General features: G+C 51.5%; 3 protein-coding genes across 7 annotated transcripts in view; 1 reads left to right on the forward strand and 2 right to left on the reverse strand.

The window, feature by feature from the left end:
- Positions 1–14,390, reverse strand: part of Ras85d (ras-like protein 1) — a 61,958-nt gene that overhangs the window by 16,578 nt on the left and 30,990 nt on the right. The gene's annotated exons all lie outside the window — the stretch shown is intronic.
- The window catches only part of Ksh (transmembrane protein 167A-like protein ksh), a 51,930-nt gene that overhangs the window by 16,578 nt on the left and 20,962 nt on the right, over positions 1–14,390 (reverse strand). The gene's annotated exons all lie outside the window — the stretch shown is intronic.
- The window catches only part of LOC143373232 (lachesin), a 37,148-nt gene that overhangs the window by 2,586 nt on the left and 20,172 nt on the right, over positions 1–14,390 (forward strand). For 2 of the 4 annotated variants that reach the window (XR_013086426.1, XM_076820266.1), the window contains exons 1-2: positions 739–904; positions 4,107–4,234. Coding sequence is in view for 3 of the 4 variants with exons in the window: in XM_076820266.1 (XP_076676381.1) it covers positions 4,108–4,234 (127 nt within the window). In the remaining variant the exon portion in view is untranslated. Of the gene's footprint in view, positions 1–738; positions 905–4,106; positions 4,235–14,390 lie in introns of those variants that run through there. The other 2 variants (XM_076820269.1, XM_076820268.1) reach the window with 2 other exon arrangements.

A 14,390-nucleotide genomic window follows, 5' to 3' on the forward strand; every position in this document is an offset into this window, starting at 1 on the left:
ACAAACGTTACTTCGTGACATCGGGGAGGTCGGAAAAGTTCCGGCTGGAAAATTCAGCTGCGAGTCGTAATCGAGACGATCCCGATCCTTGCGAAAGTGGTCCCAGGTTTTCGCAGCGGCTGCGGAAGCGCAGACGCGAACAATATCGTTGATCGGCTCGATTCGGCTACTTCTCCCTCTGCCTTTCCCTCTTTGACGTCGCGATCACCGCCTTCGGTTGCTTTTCTCGCTCCTTTTTCCTTTCCGCTCGTCAACCGGTCGAGCACCGAGAAGCGGAACGTTTCCACCGACACCGCTTTTCATCGAGGAACCAAGCGCGTCGACGATCGTTCCTCGAGCCTTTTCCTTCGCCCTTTCACGCTTTCCCATGGGCCGTGGAACACGCGGCGCACTCGCGGCGTTCCGCTCCCTTACCGCTCCTCCAGCTCCTTCGAGGACGATCCGCGATCATCAAAGCTACATAATAAATTGAATATTATATCGAACACGGTGGTTGGGAAAACGAAGGAAGAACGAAGGGAGGAAGGAGAAATGGGATAGGGGCAGGAGGGGAGATAGAGCGTAGAGTGGAAAGAGGATGGAGGAAAGAAGAAGGGACACAGGAGGTCCTGGACCTGCGCTATGCGAGGCGAGCGTCCCGTGACGGAGAGCGTTCCGACGCTCGACTCGCTCGACGGCCAGCTCGACTCCGCGCCGTCAGTACACGCGTCTCGACGCCCGGGGATGCGTCCGGTGGTGGAAGCATAGAACGACACTCGTTCGACCGCTTGGACCGATCGGACGCGTTTACCTTCGGTCACCTATCGACGACCAGTGTGCCGCTTCGGGGAACAAAGGGAAACTCTTGTACACGTATGACGAGCCGTCTTCATTCGCGGGTATAATGCTACACATTTTTCACGAGGTAATGGCCCACGGTGGAAACCTTTTCGAGGCGGGGGGGGGGCATGGTGCTGGCCGAAAAAACCAGGCAGACAGTCAGTTTTCACGGTCGAAACGGGGAAGGTGGAACGCGCGCGTGCCACGGATCGCGAGTGTGGATCGATGCTGGCGATCATAGATCACCCGGGCACGCGAAGCCTCGACGCGATAGTTTCCCATAGGATTCGCCAGGATCCGGCAGGATCCGCGTGACGGCAGCTAGGGAGCACCTACCATTACGATCGGCGATTTTCAGGCGGGCCGATATATCAGCGTGATATTTTCCAGCGAAATTCCCTGCCGAATTCCAAGTGAATTATAAGGATCGTAGGTGCGCGGGAATGGGTTCCCAGGCTGCCAGAGCCGCGCGCGGACGTCGATCGATCCTGCGATAACAATTTGGAAATCGAGCGGAGGGTAATCCGTGCCGGAAAATTCGATATTTATACGGGAATAACGGGGGCCCTATCCCGCGAAAAATCATCGAAAATTGATTCCCCCCGTTCGGTGCTGCTGACTTCTTTCTAACAGCGAAGAAGGACGGCCGCGCTCGACGACGCGATTCTTTATGGAGCGAGCAAAAAGGGACACCGGGTGGAATAACGAGAGACGGATATTCGTATATGACGCGTTTTTGCCGGACCGGTGACCGTGGCCGGTCACAGCTAATGGCTTTGTCGGTGACTTTGATAAATCCATCCTTCGAAGGGGATTCATTACGACGACCCCGGCGATACCGGATGCGTATGAATTTTAATATTCCTCGAGACGTTACGACTAACGCAAGTATTTACCATACACGTTCGCCCTTACGCCGCCCCGCGAGAAGAAGATTAATCGACCCGATCGAGCCGCGTTAGGGCCCAAATAGCAGCCAACGATCTCCCAGCTGAAACGAGGAGATTCGCTTTCGATTCGGGGAATTCGGACCGGCGAACGTTCGTCCGGAGGAATTAATCGTTGCAGTTACCCGAGTTACGTTTAATCGGACAGCCGTAATCCTCCAGTGTAACGTTTGTAATCGCCCTGCTCGAGGCGGCGAACTTGTTTCGCAAAAACGGATACTGGCTTTCAAGAGCGCATCCTAGATAATTAATCTGTTTCCCGGGAGAATGGCCGCGTATTTGCATAGCTACGCGTATGCAAATGATATACGCTCCTTCGTTATTCTTCGGATTATGAAAGAGGGAGGCAGAGAGTCTAAACGATTCGGATAGAGGAGCGATCGCCCGTATAAATCTCCCCTGGAAGCGCATAATCGCTAGCACGCAGAAACGGCGACGAGCAACGCGAGAGTTTCGAGCCGGGTTGCAGTCGTCCAGGGCGCGGGGAATTAGCGAAGAGAGCGGTTAAATATTCGCGCCGCTGGAATAGCTACGTTCTCGTTAAAAGAGAGAAGCCTGCCAGAGGAGAATCACAGAAATCTGTATTGGATGAAACCGGAGCGGCCCGTTCGCCAGTTTTAACCGATGATTAAGGAATCGATGGGTCTCGTTAATGCACGCCGGCATCTCGTTCGATGCCCGTAATTAATGGCCGTGTCGCGGTTCTTGATCCCGGGAAAGCTCGCGAAAATTACGCGTTTGCATTTTCCTTGATTATCCGACGGTTCCTGGGGAAACGGTATCAGTCGTTAAAATTCCTTGGCTGGCCGGAATTTAAGCCGCGCTTAACGCCGTTTCAGCGTAACGAGGACAAAACGACAAATTCCAATTTTTCGGGATTACTAAATCATCCAGGAAGAACGGTTGCGCGGAAGTCGACCCTCCGCCCCCGAAGCTCTCCCTCTCCGCTCGAATCGGGATCAACTTATTTCCAGTACAATGCCAAGCGAGACGCGAGCCATTAAACCTCTTCTTTTTCGTATTCTTCGCAGCTCGGCGCGGCACATCCGAGTATATAGCTGTCCGCTATCTAGACACCGCTCGCCGGGCGAGCTTTGTAAATCGGTCATAACGTTTGTGCGATTCTTCCGTTCGGAGCGGACAATGTTTGCGGACAAACAGTTCATCGCAGTAAACACACGGAAGAGGGTCGGAAATGGAATTTCGCTCCGAAAAGTGATATCCCTGCTGGCCCGGAGCCTTCTATTACCAATCTGCCCGAAGAAGCCCCTTCGACGGGCACGAAAATCGGATTTCCTCGCGTCCTTTTTCCTCCCCCGTGAAATGGTGTTCAAGTGACTAACCAGGATCCAGAGAGGGAGATTAGAAAAGATCGCGAGCGAACCGCGTTCTCACCTTTCCCTTTACGCGCGCCTCGCCGCTGGGAATTTCTCAAATACCTTCGCTAGATTCGCCGCACCGGCGGGCGCGAGATTCTCCGCTTAGATTTTTCTGTTCGCGGCTGTCTTTCAAAATCACGAAGGTTTCACCCAAGGACCCGGTTCGCCGGGCTCCGCTTCGCCGGAACCATCGATCACGCGTCAGCGAGATAAGACAAAGAGCTTATAATCCGACATCGGCGCGAAGCAAGGAAAAAGCTTGGAGTGTGTGTGGGCGTGGGATAGCTGACGAGATACCGTGTATATATGTTCATCGGAGAAAGGAACGAGACGCGGTTAGTGTGTGTGTGTGTTTGTGTGTAAGTTTGCGCGGGATCGGCGAGGGCGCGGTGGAGTACACGGGGCAAAGAAGGAGAGACTTTTCATTTAGTCCTGTCGTAAATAAGGAGCAGTTGCTCCGCGTTATACACGTACTTATACCCGTGTATATGTACGTACATACACGTATAGGGGTCGCGTCGCTAAATTCTGCCCCAGCGCCGACTGAAATCTCTGCTCCAAAATGGCCGGGATAGTTATTTACGAGATGGCGTAAAAGATAATTGTCCTGCGTTTCCGTTGGACAGCCGAGAAGGAGTAGAGGGATGTACGAGCAAAGACTGCCCGATCTTTCCCGCTGCCACGTAGATTACGTGAAATTGCGCGAACTTGGAGCAGCCGGTTCTACGATCCCTGACAAACGTATCGATTGAGGGAGAAAAAAAGCAGCAGACGAAAGAAATAAGAGGAAAGAAAGGAGAGGGGGAGCAAAAAAAAGGAAAAGTGGGCGACCGATATGGGGATGAAAGAAGGAAGCAGAAAAAGCAGTTGGGGGCAGGGGAATGGGGTTGAGGTGATGGGAAAGAGGAGCGAGAAGGAGTGTCATTATTATTGTTCAGCTATCTTTTTCTTTCGCTTGCAGAATGAGGGTGGCACGGCTATTACTGTGCTACGTACTTCTCGAAGGCTACAGTACCAATCTCGGCGGGGCTGCAATTACCAGCGACGCCGGACGCCAGGACGCCTTTGCGACGAATCCTACGCTACCAGGTATGCCACCGCACAAATCTCTCCCCGCAGACACGCGCGTATAGGTATACTCGTCTCGTGCCCCGACACGCATTGTTTCCCGCCCCGAAACGCGTACGCGCGAGTACGACCGCAACCCAAACGTCACACTCGCCAGTCAGTAATCACGCGAAATATGGTCGCGCAGTCCTTAACGCTCAAGTCCTCTTTAACGAAAATCACCGAGATACTGAACGCGTTAATTGCCTACCGACCGATGCCAGCTGCCCGTTCCCGGCCAGCCCGATAATCAGACGTCGCGGTTAACCCCCGGCACACCTATCGCAGATCTTTCTATATAGTTACCCCCTCCGCGTGGCCCGTTAGTTACAACAAACCGCGATTATCAATTTTTACGCGCCCAACGGATCGATGGGAATTACAAGTTGATACGACTGATTCGACCGATTCAGCCGCACGCTCAAGCGACTTCGCAGCTTTGGCTGGCGTGTGCATCGGTGATAACTAACTTGGGCCAAATTCCCAAAGCCGACTCTGTCCACCGATCATGCATTATTCTCGTAAAGCCAGCGCGTTTCTGCCATGCCTCTCTGATCCGTTCGAATAATTTTCTTCTTTTCCCTGCCATTATTTCCCGTATTGCGCTCTTTCTCTTTGGGGGTCGCTGGCAAAAAACCCGGCCAGAGAGGAGCTCGGCCTCGATCAAATGTGTCAAAGACTTTAATTACCAGGGCGACTTTACATGGACTGCGCTCGTCGAGTTGCCCGAGTGCGCTTTCATCCTATCGCGGATTGCCTCGATCTAGCTTTGCTTTTATTTCGCGGCTAGAGCACGACACGGGTTTCATCCTGCGAACTGAAAAGCCAGCCTCGGAGAGAGAGATCTCTGCACGATCGGTTGCGAGGAGCCAGCAGAACGACGTTCTTAAATCTCGCGGTATCTAGCCAAGACCTCGTTCGACTTCTATCGGACGTAACAGGTGAAAGGGACTGATTCTCCGCGAAACATCTGCGAGCGTGGAGGTATCTGTCCCGACGCAAACTTCGATTCCGTACTATTTTAGGGCGACTCTGTATACACGTTCGCAAACAGCCAAAGGCGAGCGCGCCTGGCAAACTGTTCGCTCCCTCCTCGCCTTCCCGCCCTCGCGAGTTATCGCGAAACAACGGCCTCAAAAGGAAACGTGGATATCTGAAGGTCCAAAGCGGGGAGATGGAAGAACGTCGGCCACTGTTTCTGGAAACGACTGAACGAATTCCGCGGAAAATATTATTATTATTATTATTATTATTATTATTATTATTATTATTATTATATTGAATGGGAAATCCCTTAATATACAAGATATATACATAAAACAGAGCCTATACCGTCTAGAACATAATATAGAAATATTAATTAATTAATTACATAGAAATATTAATTATTACCTAGAAATATTAATTATTACATAGAAATATTAATTAATTGATTAATTAACCACACGTGAATTTGCTAAATGACTAAATAATCTCGCGCGAAAAGAGCTGAGCGAGCCTATGAAGGGGTCTACCTAATTAAACTGCTGATTAGCGTACCGCATAGCCCTATTATCGGCGAGTGATCTGCTCGCGAGTCTGCTCGTTGCCTCGCAGACTTTTCGAATTCGACGCACGTCGCGGCGTCATCGCGGAACCTCAAGAATTCTATCAGCAACTTTGCCGCGATAATTACTAACAGTTGTCTCGGTGTTTTACTCGTGTCCGGGCAAGGCGCGGAAAACCCGGCAGCGATCCATCGATCGAACGCGTGAATGATTTTTAATTACACGCAACAACCATTCCCCCCTGTTCGCAAACTTCCAACAGCTGACGATGCGCGAGACGCCTTAAGTTTAATTTAAAGTTTCCCCTGGCTTTAATGACGTCCCGTTAAAGGGGGAGTTTGATTGGCACAAGATCTACGGTATTCGCCGTGGCGACAGGATCACTGGAGCGACCTAATTTTATTTCGCTCCCGGACTTTCCTCTCGATCCGGCTGTGAGAACGATGCACCGTGCAGCTACGCGTAACGTGACGTTTCGCTGATTGCTCATTAGGGGCGGAGTGCAGGGTAACGATGCGAAATCAGATAACCGGTGACCGCAGCGGTTAGCGATTGTAGTATATAGTCATAATGGAGCTGGGTAGCGTCTTACCAGGGGTCTGCGCGCTGCTACGCGGACATAATGTCCTTTGAGAGGCGCTAAGTTGCCCGACCTATGCTCCTTCTACGAGCAGATAACGGGAGGGAAGCGAAATGACCGATAACGCTGACAGCCGCGCGCAAACAGAAAGCGAATTGGCCGAACTGGGAGAAAAGAACAGCGGGCCGTGCACTTAATAAAGTATATCAAGACGTTAATTAAAGCCCGCCGCAGCGCAATAAACCGAGGAGACTACGTAATCGAAACTGATAACCCGATACACCGGCAACTTGGGCGGAAACGACCGTGGCGGGGAAATAAATTAAGCGAGGAATACAAAGAAGCCCGGCGAGCTCTCCGAAAGGCAATAATGTTCGGAGAAGTTTGCCCGCGGCAGAAGTACTTAGTTGGCGAGTTTCCTTTCGTTCGCGCAAACTACTAGTAGCTGACCCGTGTATCGCGAGGGGCGAGGCGTGTCGCGTTGCATCCATTCGCGCGGAAACGCATTGAAAATCATGGGAAACGAGGCGGATTTGCCAGACGGATCGGTAACGCGAGAGACGGCAAAGGCATAGTCGCGAAGGAGGACGGTGAACGTCCCCGAAGTTGAAGTAGCTCCACTCGGCTCGCCTCGGCTCCCTAAACTCCGGCCTGGGATCCCGGGGATCCCTGCGCTCCCAGGGCCCGAGTCGGTTACTTCACCAAGTTTTTCCTTTGAGGATGAAAGATATTAATTAAACTGTCACAGACACGGTATCAGGGAGCCTCTAACTTTATTTCGCCACTTACAAGTTTACCACTTAAGGGGCCCGGGCGCGCGTGCGCCCCCGGCCTTTGCTCGCTCGCCTGCTCGCCGCCGATCTTATCCGGTAAGCATAGAGGCGCAGGCCTGGTTATGAATGCGAAGTGACCCCCCGAGACCGGCGTGCAACGCGTGACTAACGCCCTCGTTTCGCTGACACCGAGCGCGGCATCTGATCCTTGGATACCGCCCGATCGTCGAATCGGGGAAAATGAATCTCCGGCGAGAGCACCGCCGCGGCTAGGCGCTGCATGCGCCACCCGGCTTTGTCGAACGCCTATTTCACGATCTTGATCCTAAACTGTCGAAAGTCCGGCCCTTGGAACAAAACGATCGAAAGTTTCGCGAGAAGCTGCAGAGCGGACAGCGAGACTGGGAAAAGGGCGCGCGCAACTTTGGTCTTTCGCCAGATAAAAGTCTGTCCGTAGAAAACCAAGGTTGGCCTTTTTAGCGGCAAGCTGTTCCCTCCCGAACGTCGGCCATCGAACGTTCAGCCTCTCCTCGATAAATTCCTGATAAATGAATCATTCGAACGCGCAAAGTTTCTTAGCTGCGCGCCTCGTTACTCCGGCGACGTTGCTTTGAAAAATATTATTTCGCCGAGTCATCCGAGCGACATTTATTATCAACAGGATTTCGTGCGAGCACGCGAAACTTAAGCGTGCCGATATCAGCGCGGATAAACCGACCGCTGCTCCATTGAGAACCGACTAATAAAGCTTTTCTTGTTTATCCATCGAAAGTCCCAGAGGAAGAAATTCCTCTGGAAAACGATAAATTGGATGGGTGGGATAAGATTTCTCGACGCGTCCTTGCGCAACGAAGAGGAATGCTCGATGTCGCCCGCGGAGGAACGCTCGACTCGCCTGGAACTCACAATTAAACCGTCAAAGTATTGGAATCGCGTAGCTGACCACCCTCGCGTGCCTGGGGACGCTAATAACGCAAACATCGATTAGAGGTGGAGGAAGAGGAGCGGCAGTCGTAAAATCGCTGCCAGAAGCGTGTTACAAGACGGCCGCGGCGGGCTTGACGTTAATTACCGGGGAGTAATGCAGACGTACGCGAGGCACGCGTGTACGGCATGCGCGATGAAATCGCGATACGTGTGCGGCTCGCGCGGAGGAAAGGATAGTTTGGAACCGAGTCCCGATCCGGCAGGGCTCACGTACCCAGTTGTAATCATCTTACGCCTTAAGGACACGCGCCACTGCGGCCATACGTGGCTGGAGACGTATTAAAGGACGAAGGAGGCGTGAGCGGAATCGCTAGATGCGTAACACGAGAGCAAGCCGCACGTACTTGCTACAGGCGAGTTGCTCGCTTTAACGCGCGCGCTTTCGAGCGACGCGACGGCCCGGGCCGAGGTGAAGTTAAACTTCCAAACGCAATTTTGTGGCCGGCGCGCGCCGGCTCGCGCGGTTTCGCCGATTTTCCTCGGTGTACCAGGCTGGTCGTTGATAAAATAAATAGCGTCGAAAGTTCGCCCGACGGGCTGGCGGCCGGAATTTCTTGGTGTCCGAACGTGGCGACGCGAGACCCATTCGTTACTGGCCGCTAATTGCGAATCGCGCGCCCGCGGCGTTATTTTTCGAAACGACCGTAAACCTGGAGACGATTATCGCGCGGGGTACACAGATATTAGATTCTCGGATGAGCGAGCCCGACAACGGACGCTTCATTCCCCCATCCTCCGGGGCCGTTTTCGTTCTGTTCGGGATGATTCGGCGGGTCGGAACGCGCTAATATTTCCGTGGCTCCGATCCCCGGCGAAACTAATCCAGATTTCAATCTGCAGGAGCTGGCTCGCGCCGCACCGCGCCGGGACAACAGCCAGCGTCCCTAAAGGAAAGCATTTAGTTGCAAATTCCCTGGGCCGAGTTTAATAAACGTTCTTTTTTTTTTTTTTGTCTTCCTCCCCCTGGCATAAGGAGAGCCGCTAGCTGCGACGTTTTAAGGGACGAGGCGGCGGGCGAGCGTGAGGGGAATCGCGAACGCGTCGCGCGAGCCTGTGCAAATTTCGGCTGCACGTGCAGGCTGTTTGTAAGATGTTTGGAAAATTGGTACAGCGGAGTATGTACCTGGGATGACGAAGATCCGAGAACACCCCGTGCGAATATGCATCTACGCCTACGCCCGAGTAGTCACGCAGTCAGGAAAGCTCCGTGTTCCGCATGTGCGATCTTACTAATTTCCGGGATCGAACCCCGTCCCAGGAGGTGTGCGCCTCTGTGCCGCGAGATCGGGGCAGATGGGGGAGGGCAGGCGGGGGAGAGGGTGGCGCAGGGTCCCAGGGACAGGGGCGCGAATTCGATTAATTAAAGTTCGAATTCGCGGCGCTTCGTGGAAATGGAATTATCGCGGCGTAGTCGGTGGCAGGGACTCTGCACTCCGCACTCCGCAGTCCGCACTCCGTGCGATCGACGTTTCTGCGCGGCGCGGCGCGGTGCGGCCGAGGGGGTCGAACGTAGCTTTCCGGCTGGTTCGGCGCCGCGCCACCCCCGGGAAGCGGGTTGAGACCCAGCAGAGAGGGAAAGGGACAGCTGGGTGCCGCCGCGCGGTGTAACAGCTTGCGACTTTGAACGCGCCGGAGCGGGAGGAGACCAGGCCAGACCAGAGGCGGGGTGGCAGCAGGCACACGGAGACGGGGTTATATATTTACGGTCCTCCGTCGCGGAGAAAACTTTCGGCAAGGATTCGAGCCGTGAGAATTTAAAGTCCCACGAATCTGGCTAAGCGCGACGGACTTTTCCGTCGACTTGGAGCACCGCTTCGATAATCCGCTTTGGTATCGTCCCGCTTAGTCCGCGGAGTACGCGTCCAACCGTAGCACCGGCGTTTACCGCGTCGCGTCCGGGAAAAACAGCCCTTCGGGATTAATCAAATATTTAACGGCTTGGTCGAGTTGAACGTGTTCGCTGCCGCAATTTTAATGCTTCTCCGCCGTCGCGGTACTAAATGCTTGGTCTCTCATTCACGCGGTGCGAAATCCGGGCAGATTATCATTTCAGAAACATTTGTCCTGGAGACGCTGCATTGCTAACGTTGGGCGAAAGTAACGGTGTCATTGCGGGTGTAGGTGCTTCTGAGATACGAGGCGCATTTCTCACCATCGCTCGGGCGCGAACGAGACTCCTCGAACATCGACGATTAGGGGAGACCGGGGCTAGATGTTACAATTTTCAGTTTTTTATTTTTTATTATTTTTGCATTCTATATTCGATACTATCAATGACTCTCACTTGAAGTACGTTCTTTCCTCTACCGATGACCGCTATCGCATGTAATTAGACGAGAACCATGACTTTGAAACAAGCCGTTTTGAAGGTCGAGACATATTGTATCAACGTGCCCCGAGTAGTTGTTACACAATACGGGGCAAGTTGTTACAGGATTAAATTTTACGTACCGAGGCTTATTATGAGTAATATAATTATATTTCCTTGGACAAAAGTAAAGGAGGATTTCGGGAATTTTCGCGATTCTCGACCTTATTCTGCGATCTTTAAACGTTTGTAGCTCGGAGCAACGTTAACCGATTTTGATGAAATTTTAGGCGCGTATACAACTTACTGCAATCTACAAACGGTTTTTTTTTCAATTTTCATTAGAAGCTCACAAAAAAAAGTTTAAAAATCGACCTTTACTATTCTTTTCGCTATTCCAACTAATTACATTTTTTTTTTCAAAACGACGAAACGCGTCAGTTAGCAAACTAATCCTTCTAGCTTCTCAAGAAAACTCAAGTCGTTTGGACCAATTCTAAAAAAGTTATGCGATTTTAAAAAGCGCCGGAATATTAATGCGAGTCACTGTATATCGATAGGAAGAAAAACAGGGAGCACACTTGATACGAAATAACAATATGTAGGTACCAATAATGCTAGGCATTTTAATATACGAGGCTCCCCGCGTCGAAACTTCCGATACACAAACTGTAATTGAATTCACCGTTATAAGATTCCAATGCTGCACTGAGAAAGCCAGACTTTCTTTGCCGAATAAAACGCCCGATATCAAAGTTTAAAGAGCACTTCTTGTCTTTTACGCCCCGGCACAGTTGCGCGGGCGGAAACTTTGAAAAAACAACTCCCGGCCCGAGCGTATAAAACTCTTCTCAAGAAAAAGCAACGGTCGCTTGATAAGAAGGATAGAAGCAGGTAGACAAAGACCGATTATGTATTCTCCAGGAATGAAGCGTTATCGCGAAAAGCGTCCTCTTTATTTCGATTCCGGGAAACGACGGTATTATAGACGCTGTCTAAAGTGCCGACGGGGAGAACGGGGGAGAATGTACCTTCCCTAACGAAATTAGGTCTGCCATAAAAATACCGGCGGAACGACGCGGGCGGCCCGGCGCGGGGGAGAAACGACATCGCTTTAACGTGTACACGTACGCAAGGGTGTACGTACCGTCGCGTCGTCAGACGCGCACACAGCCGGCATCATTTCCTTGCGAGATACTCCCATAGCTATTTATTACTTAATATTCGCAAATTCCCACAGTTTCGAGGGCCGCTGAGAGGTTTCCGCGATGTTTCTATAACCGAAAAACTTGCAACGACGATAGACACTCCGCGGATACGAGGCCGCAAATTAACTCGTTAAGGTAGACTTCGCGAGCCTTCGCCCCTAAACTCGAGTGGTATCTACAGTAATCGGCTTTAGTTCCGATCTGCCAGGCAGGATGCGCGGTTTCTTGCGCGAGGGAAACGGAATTTCAGGGAGAATAACGACACAACGTCGGATATTATGCAGCTATCGCGTCGACAGTGAAAATCCGCGTCCCCTCGAGCCGTCTAAATTCGTTCGGATTCCAATTCGTTTGGAACATTGGACGAAGTGGTGCGTGTAACCTCCGGGTGATTGCCCTGAACGCGTAAAAAAAAAAAAAACAAGTCAAGTTAAACGAAACTGTTAGACCGCGGGAATTACAACCGCGGGTAAAAAGCGCGAGAAATGCCGCGGCAACTTAGAAGATACGGAAAATAAATTTATCGCGCAAAAGAGGCAAATGGTGGCTGGAGGAAACGCGGAATCTGAAATTAACATCGATATCAAAAGTGGAACTAATTTCCGGTCCCTTTGAAATTTCTCTTTCTCCCTGTCGCGTCGCGGTTGCTTTCCGCGTGCAAGCTGGATGAAATACGTCTGTGGCTAGCTATTGCGAAAACTGAAATAACGACATGCAAGTCCGCGAATAAACAGGGTGGCTGCAATTACACCGCGTTGCGCTCGGAGGAAACCGAGGCGAGGGCATCTTAGCCGACCCATCGGCTCGTGACTCGCAAATTCATGGTTGGCTCGGTTTTTCGCGAGAAGCCGTTCCGATGCGTTCAATACGATCCCTCGGATCGTCTGTTCGACCCTCCCCGGAACCCTTCGCCGGTCCTTTTCGGGTAGCGGTGGTAGTCGCGGAGAGAATAAAAGGAAAACCCGTGTCGTACAAGTTGTACCTCCTTTTTCTCTTCACGACAAAGACAGCTACGATGATAAAAATCTTTTTGCGTCTGCATAATATCATAATAACTATGTAAATCAGGCCGGCGTACCAGTCCACAAACACAATCGGGCATTCGTATGCTAAATTCCCATTCCCGTTTTCCCGCCCCCACACCAACCCGGGCCACCGTTTCACTTTGCTAGGTAGTATATAGTATACCTACATACACACATACACAAATATATGTATAGATATATAGTACCCGGTTACCTAACTCCGATAACGAGTTCAGTCCTTGAAAAAAAAAGGGACCATCCCACCACCTACTTTTCAAGCATTATCCAAGCGACATAGCCAGCTACACCGGGGTCTAAAATATCTTTCAGCTCGAAACGCATCTCTAGCGTGCCACTGCCTTTTACGCACGCACCGAGTATCCTGCCGCTATTATGCAAACACCGCTCAAGTTTTTTTCTTCTCTTCTATTTTTCCAAGTTCTTGAAAAACAAATCCGGTGCAAATAAACTGTTTTTATTCGACTGTTTTCGACTCGCAGCAGCGTATTTGGGTTCGGTCCGGTACACGGACCTACGTACCTCCCCTAGAAGCAATGCCGCTGCGTGTTTACGAGCGATCGAAATGTGGTGCACCGTGCACGCAGCGGTCGCGTTCCCCAACGAGCCGGCAGCGAGCCGCGCCTTTAATGAATTTAATAAGCATCGTAAACGCGTCGCAACGGCCGACAACGAGGTCGAACGAGACTTTAAACGGGGCTCGCAGATGGTGCCCTTCCCTCCTTTCGCGAAACCGATGCCGCATTTATTAATCGTAATGGTTATATAATTGCGCCTTGTGCAGTCGTGTTGTCGCGGTAATAGCTCTTATTATTCGCCCGCTCCCGCTGACCCACTTTACACACCGATTCCTACTTTCCGCGGATATTAACGCGCATCAAATATTATCTATCCCGCGGCACGCTGGATTTACATTGTGTCATGGAAAATGTAATTAAATGTGATCGAATCACACGGCGGATCGCGATAAAAGTCTCATTACGAATGCAAGCGATCAACCGGGCCGATACGCGATTAATTAAAGCGGCGGCCGTGCACGGCGGATTGATTTTCTGCGAACGTAATTCGTGAATTTTCTTTCGACCGGCGGAATATATTAACGACCGTCGCCCCGCGCTTTCGCCCGCGCCGCTTTCGCCAACTCTTCCGTTCCGCTCATCTCCTTAGCCGGCGTAACTTTCGCAAACATTAATATCGCTCCTTTAATAAATGAATGGAGCCACCCGCCGGCAAGTCTTTTTGTTTTGCCCTCTAAAAGGAAGAAGGGTCCGCCCAGGGCACTGACACGGTAATTCTCAGATTTGCTCGTCAAATATGCCAGAGGATTTAATAAATGCAGCGTCTCCCTAAAGTTTCGCGATGAAACTTAAATATCCCTGAAACGCGAGACACCCCGGCCTGTGGCCCAGCCCGCCCACTGAACCGGAGAACGAGATCCCGAACGTGCCGCGAAATCCCCTCTTATTTTTTTCGCAAATTAATGCGTTCGTCGGGCTAAGAATGTGCTGAGCGCTGCCCGAAAAAAGGGAGCAGGGGAACGTTTGCTCTCCAGTAGGCAAGCTCGCCTTCCCTTCCATGCCCTTCCCCGTTCAAGTCAACCTTCCTTCTGTATTCTCCTCTTATCTCCAAACTTGGCTGTTCTATCGTAATAACACGGAACTTTGTTAAACTCTCGTTTGAGGAAAATCTCGG

This window comes from Andrena cerasifolii, chromosome 9, assembly GCF_050908995.1.
Source record: "Andrena cerasifolii isolate SP2316 chromosome 9, iyAndCera1_principal, whole genome shotgun sequence".
Lineage (NCBI taxonomy): Eukaryota > Metazoa > Arthropoda > Insecta > Hymenoptera > Andrenidae > Andrena > Andrena cerasifolii.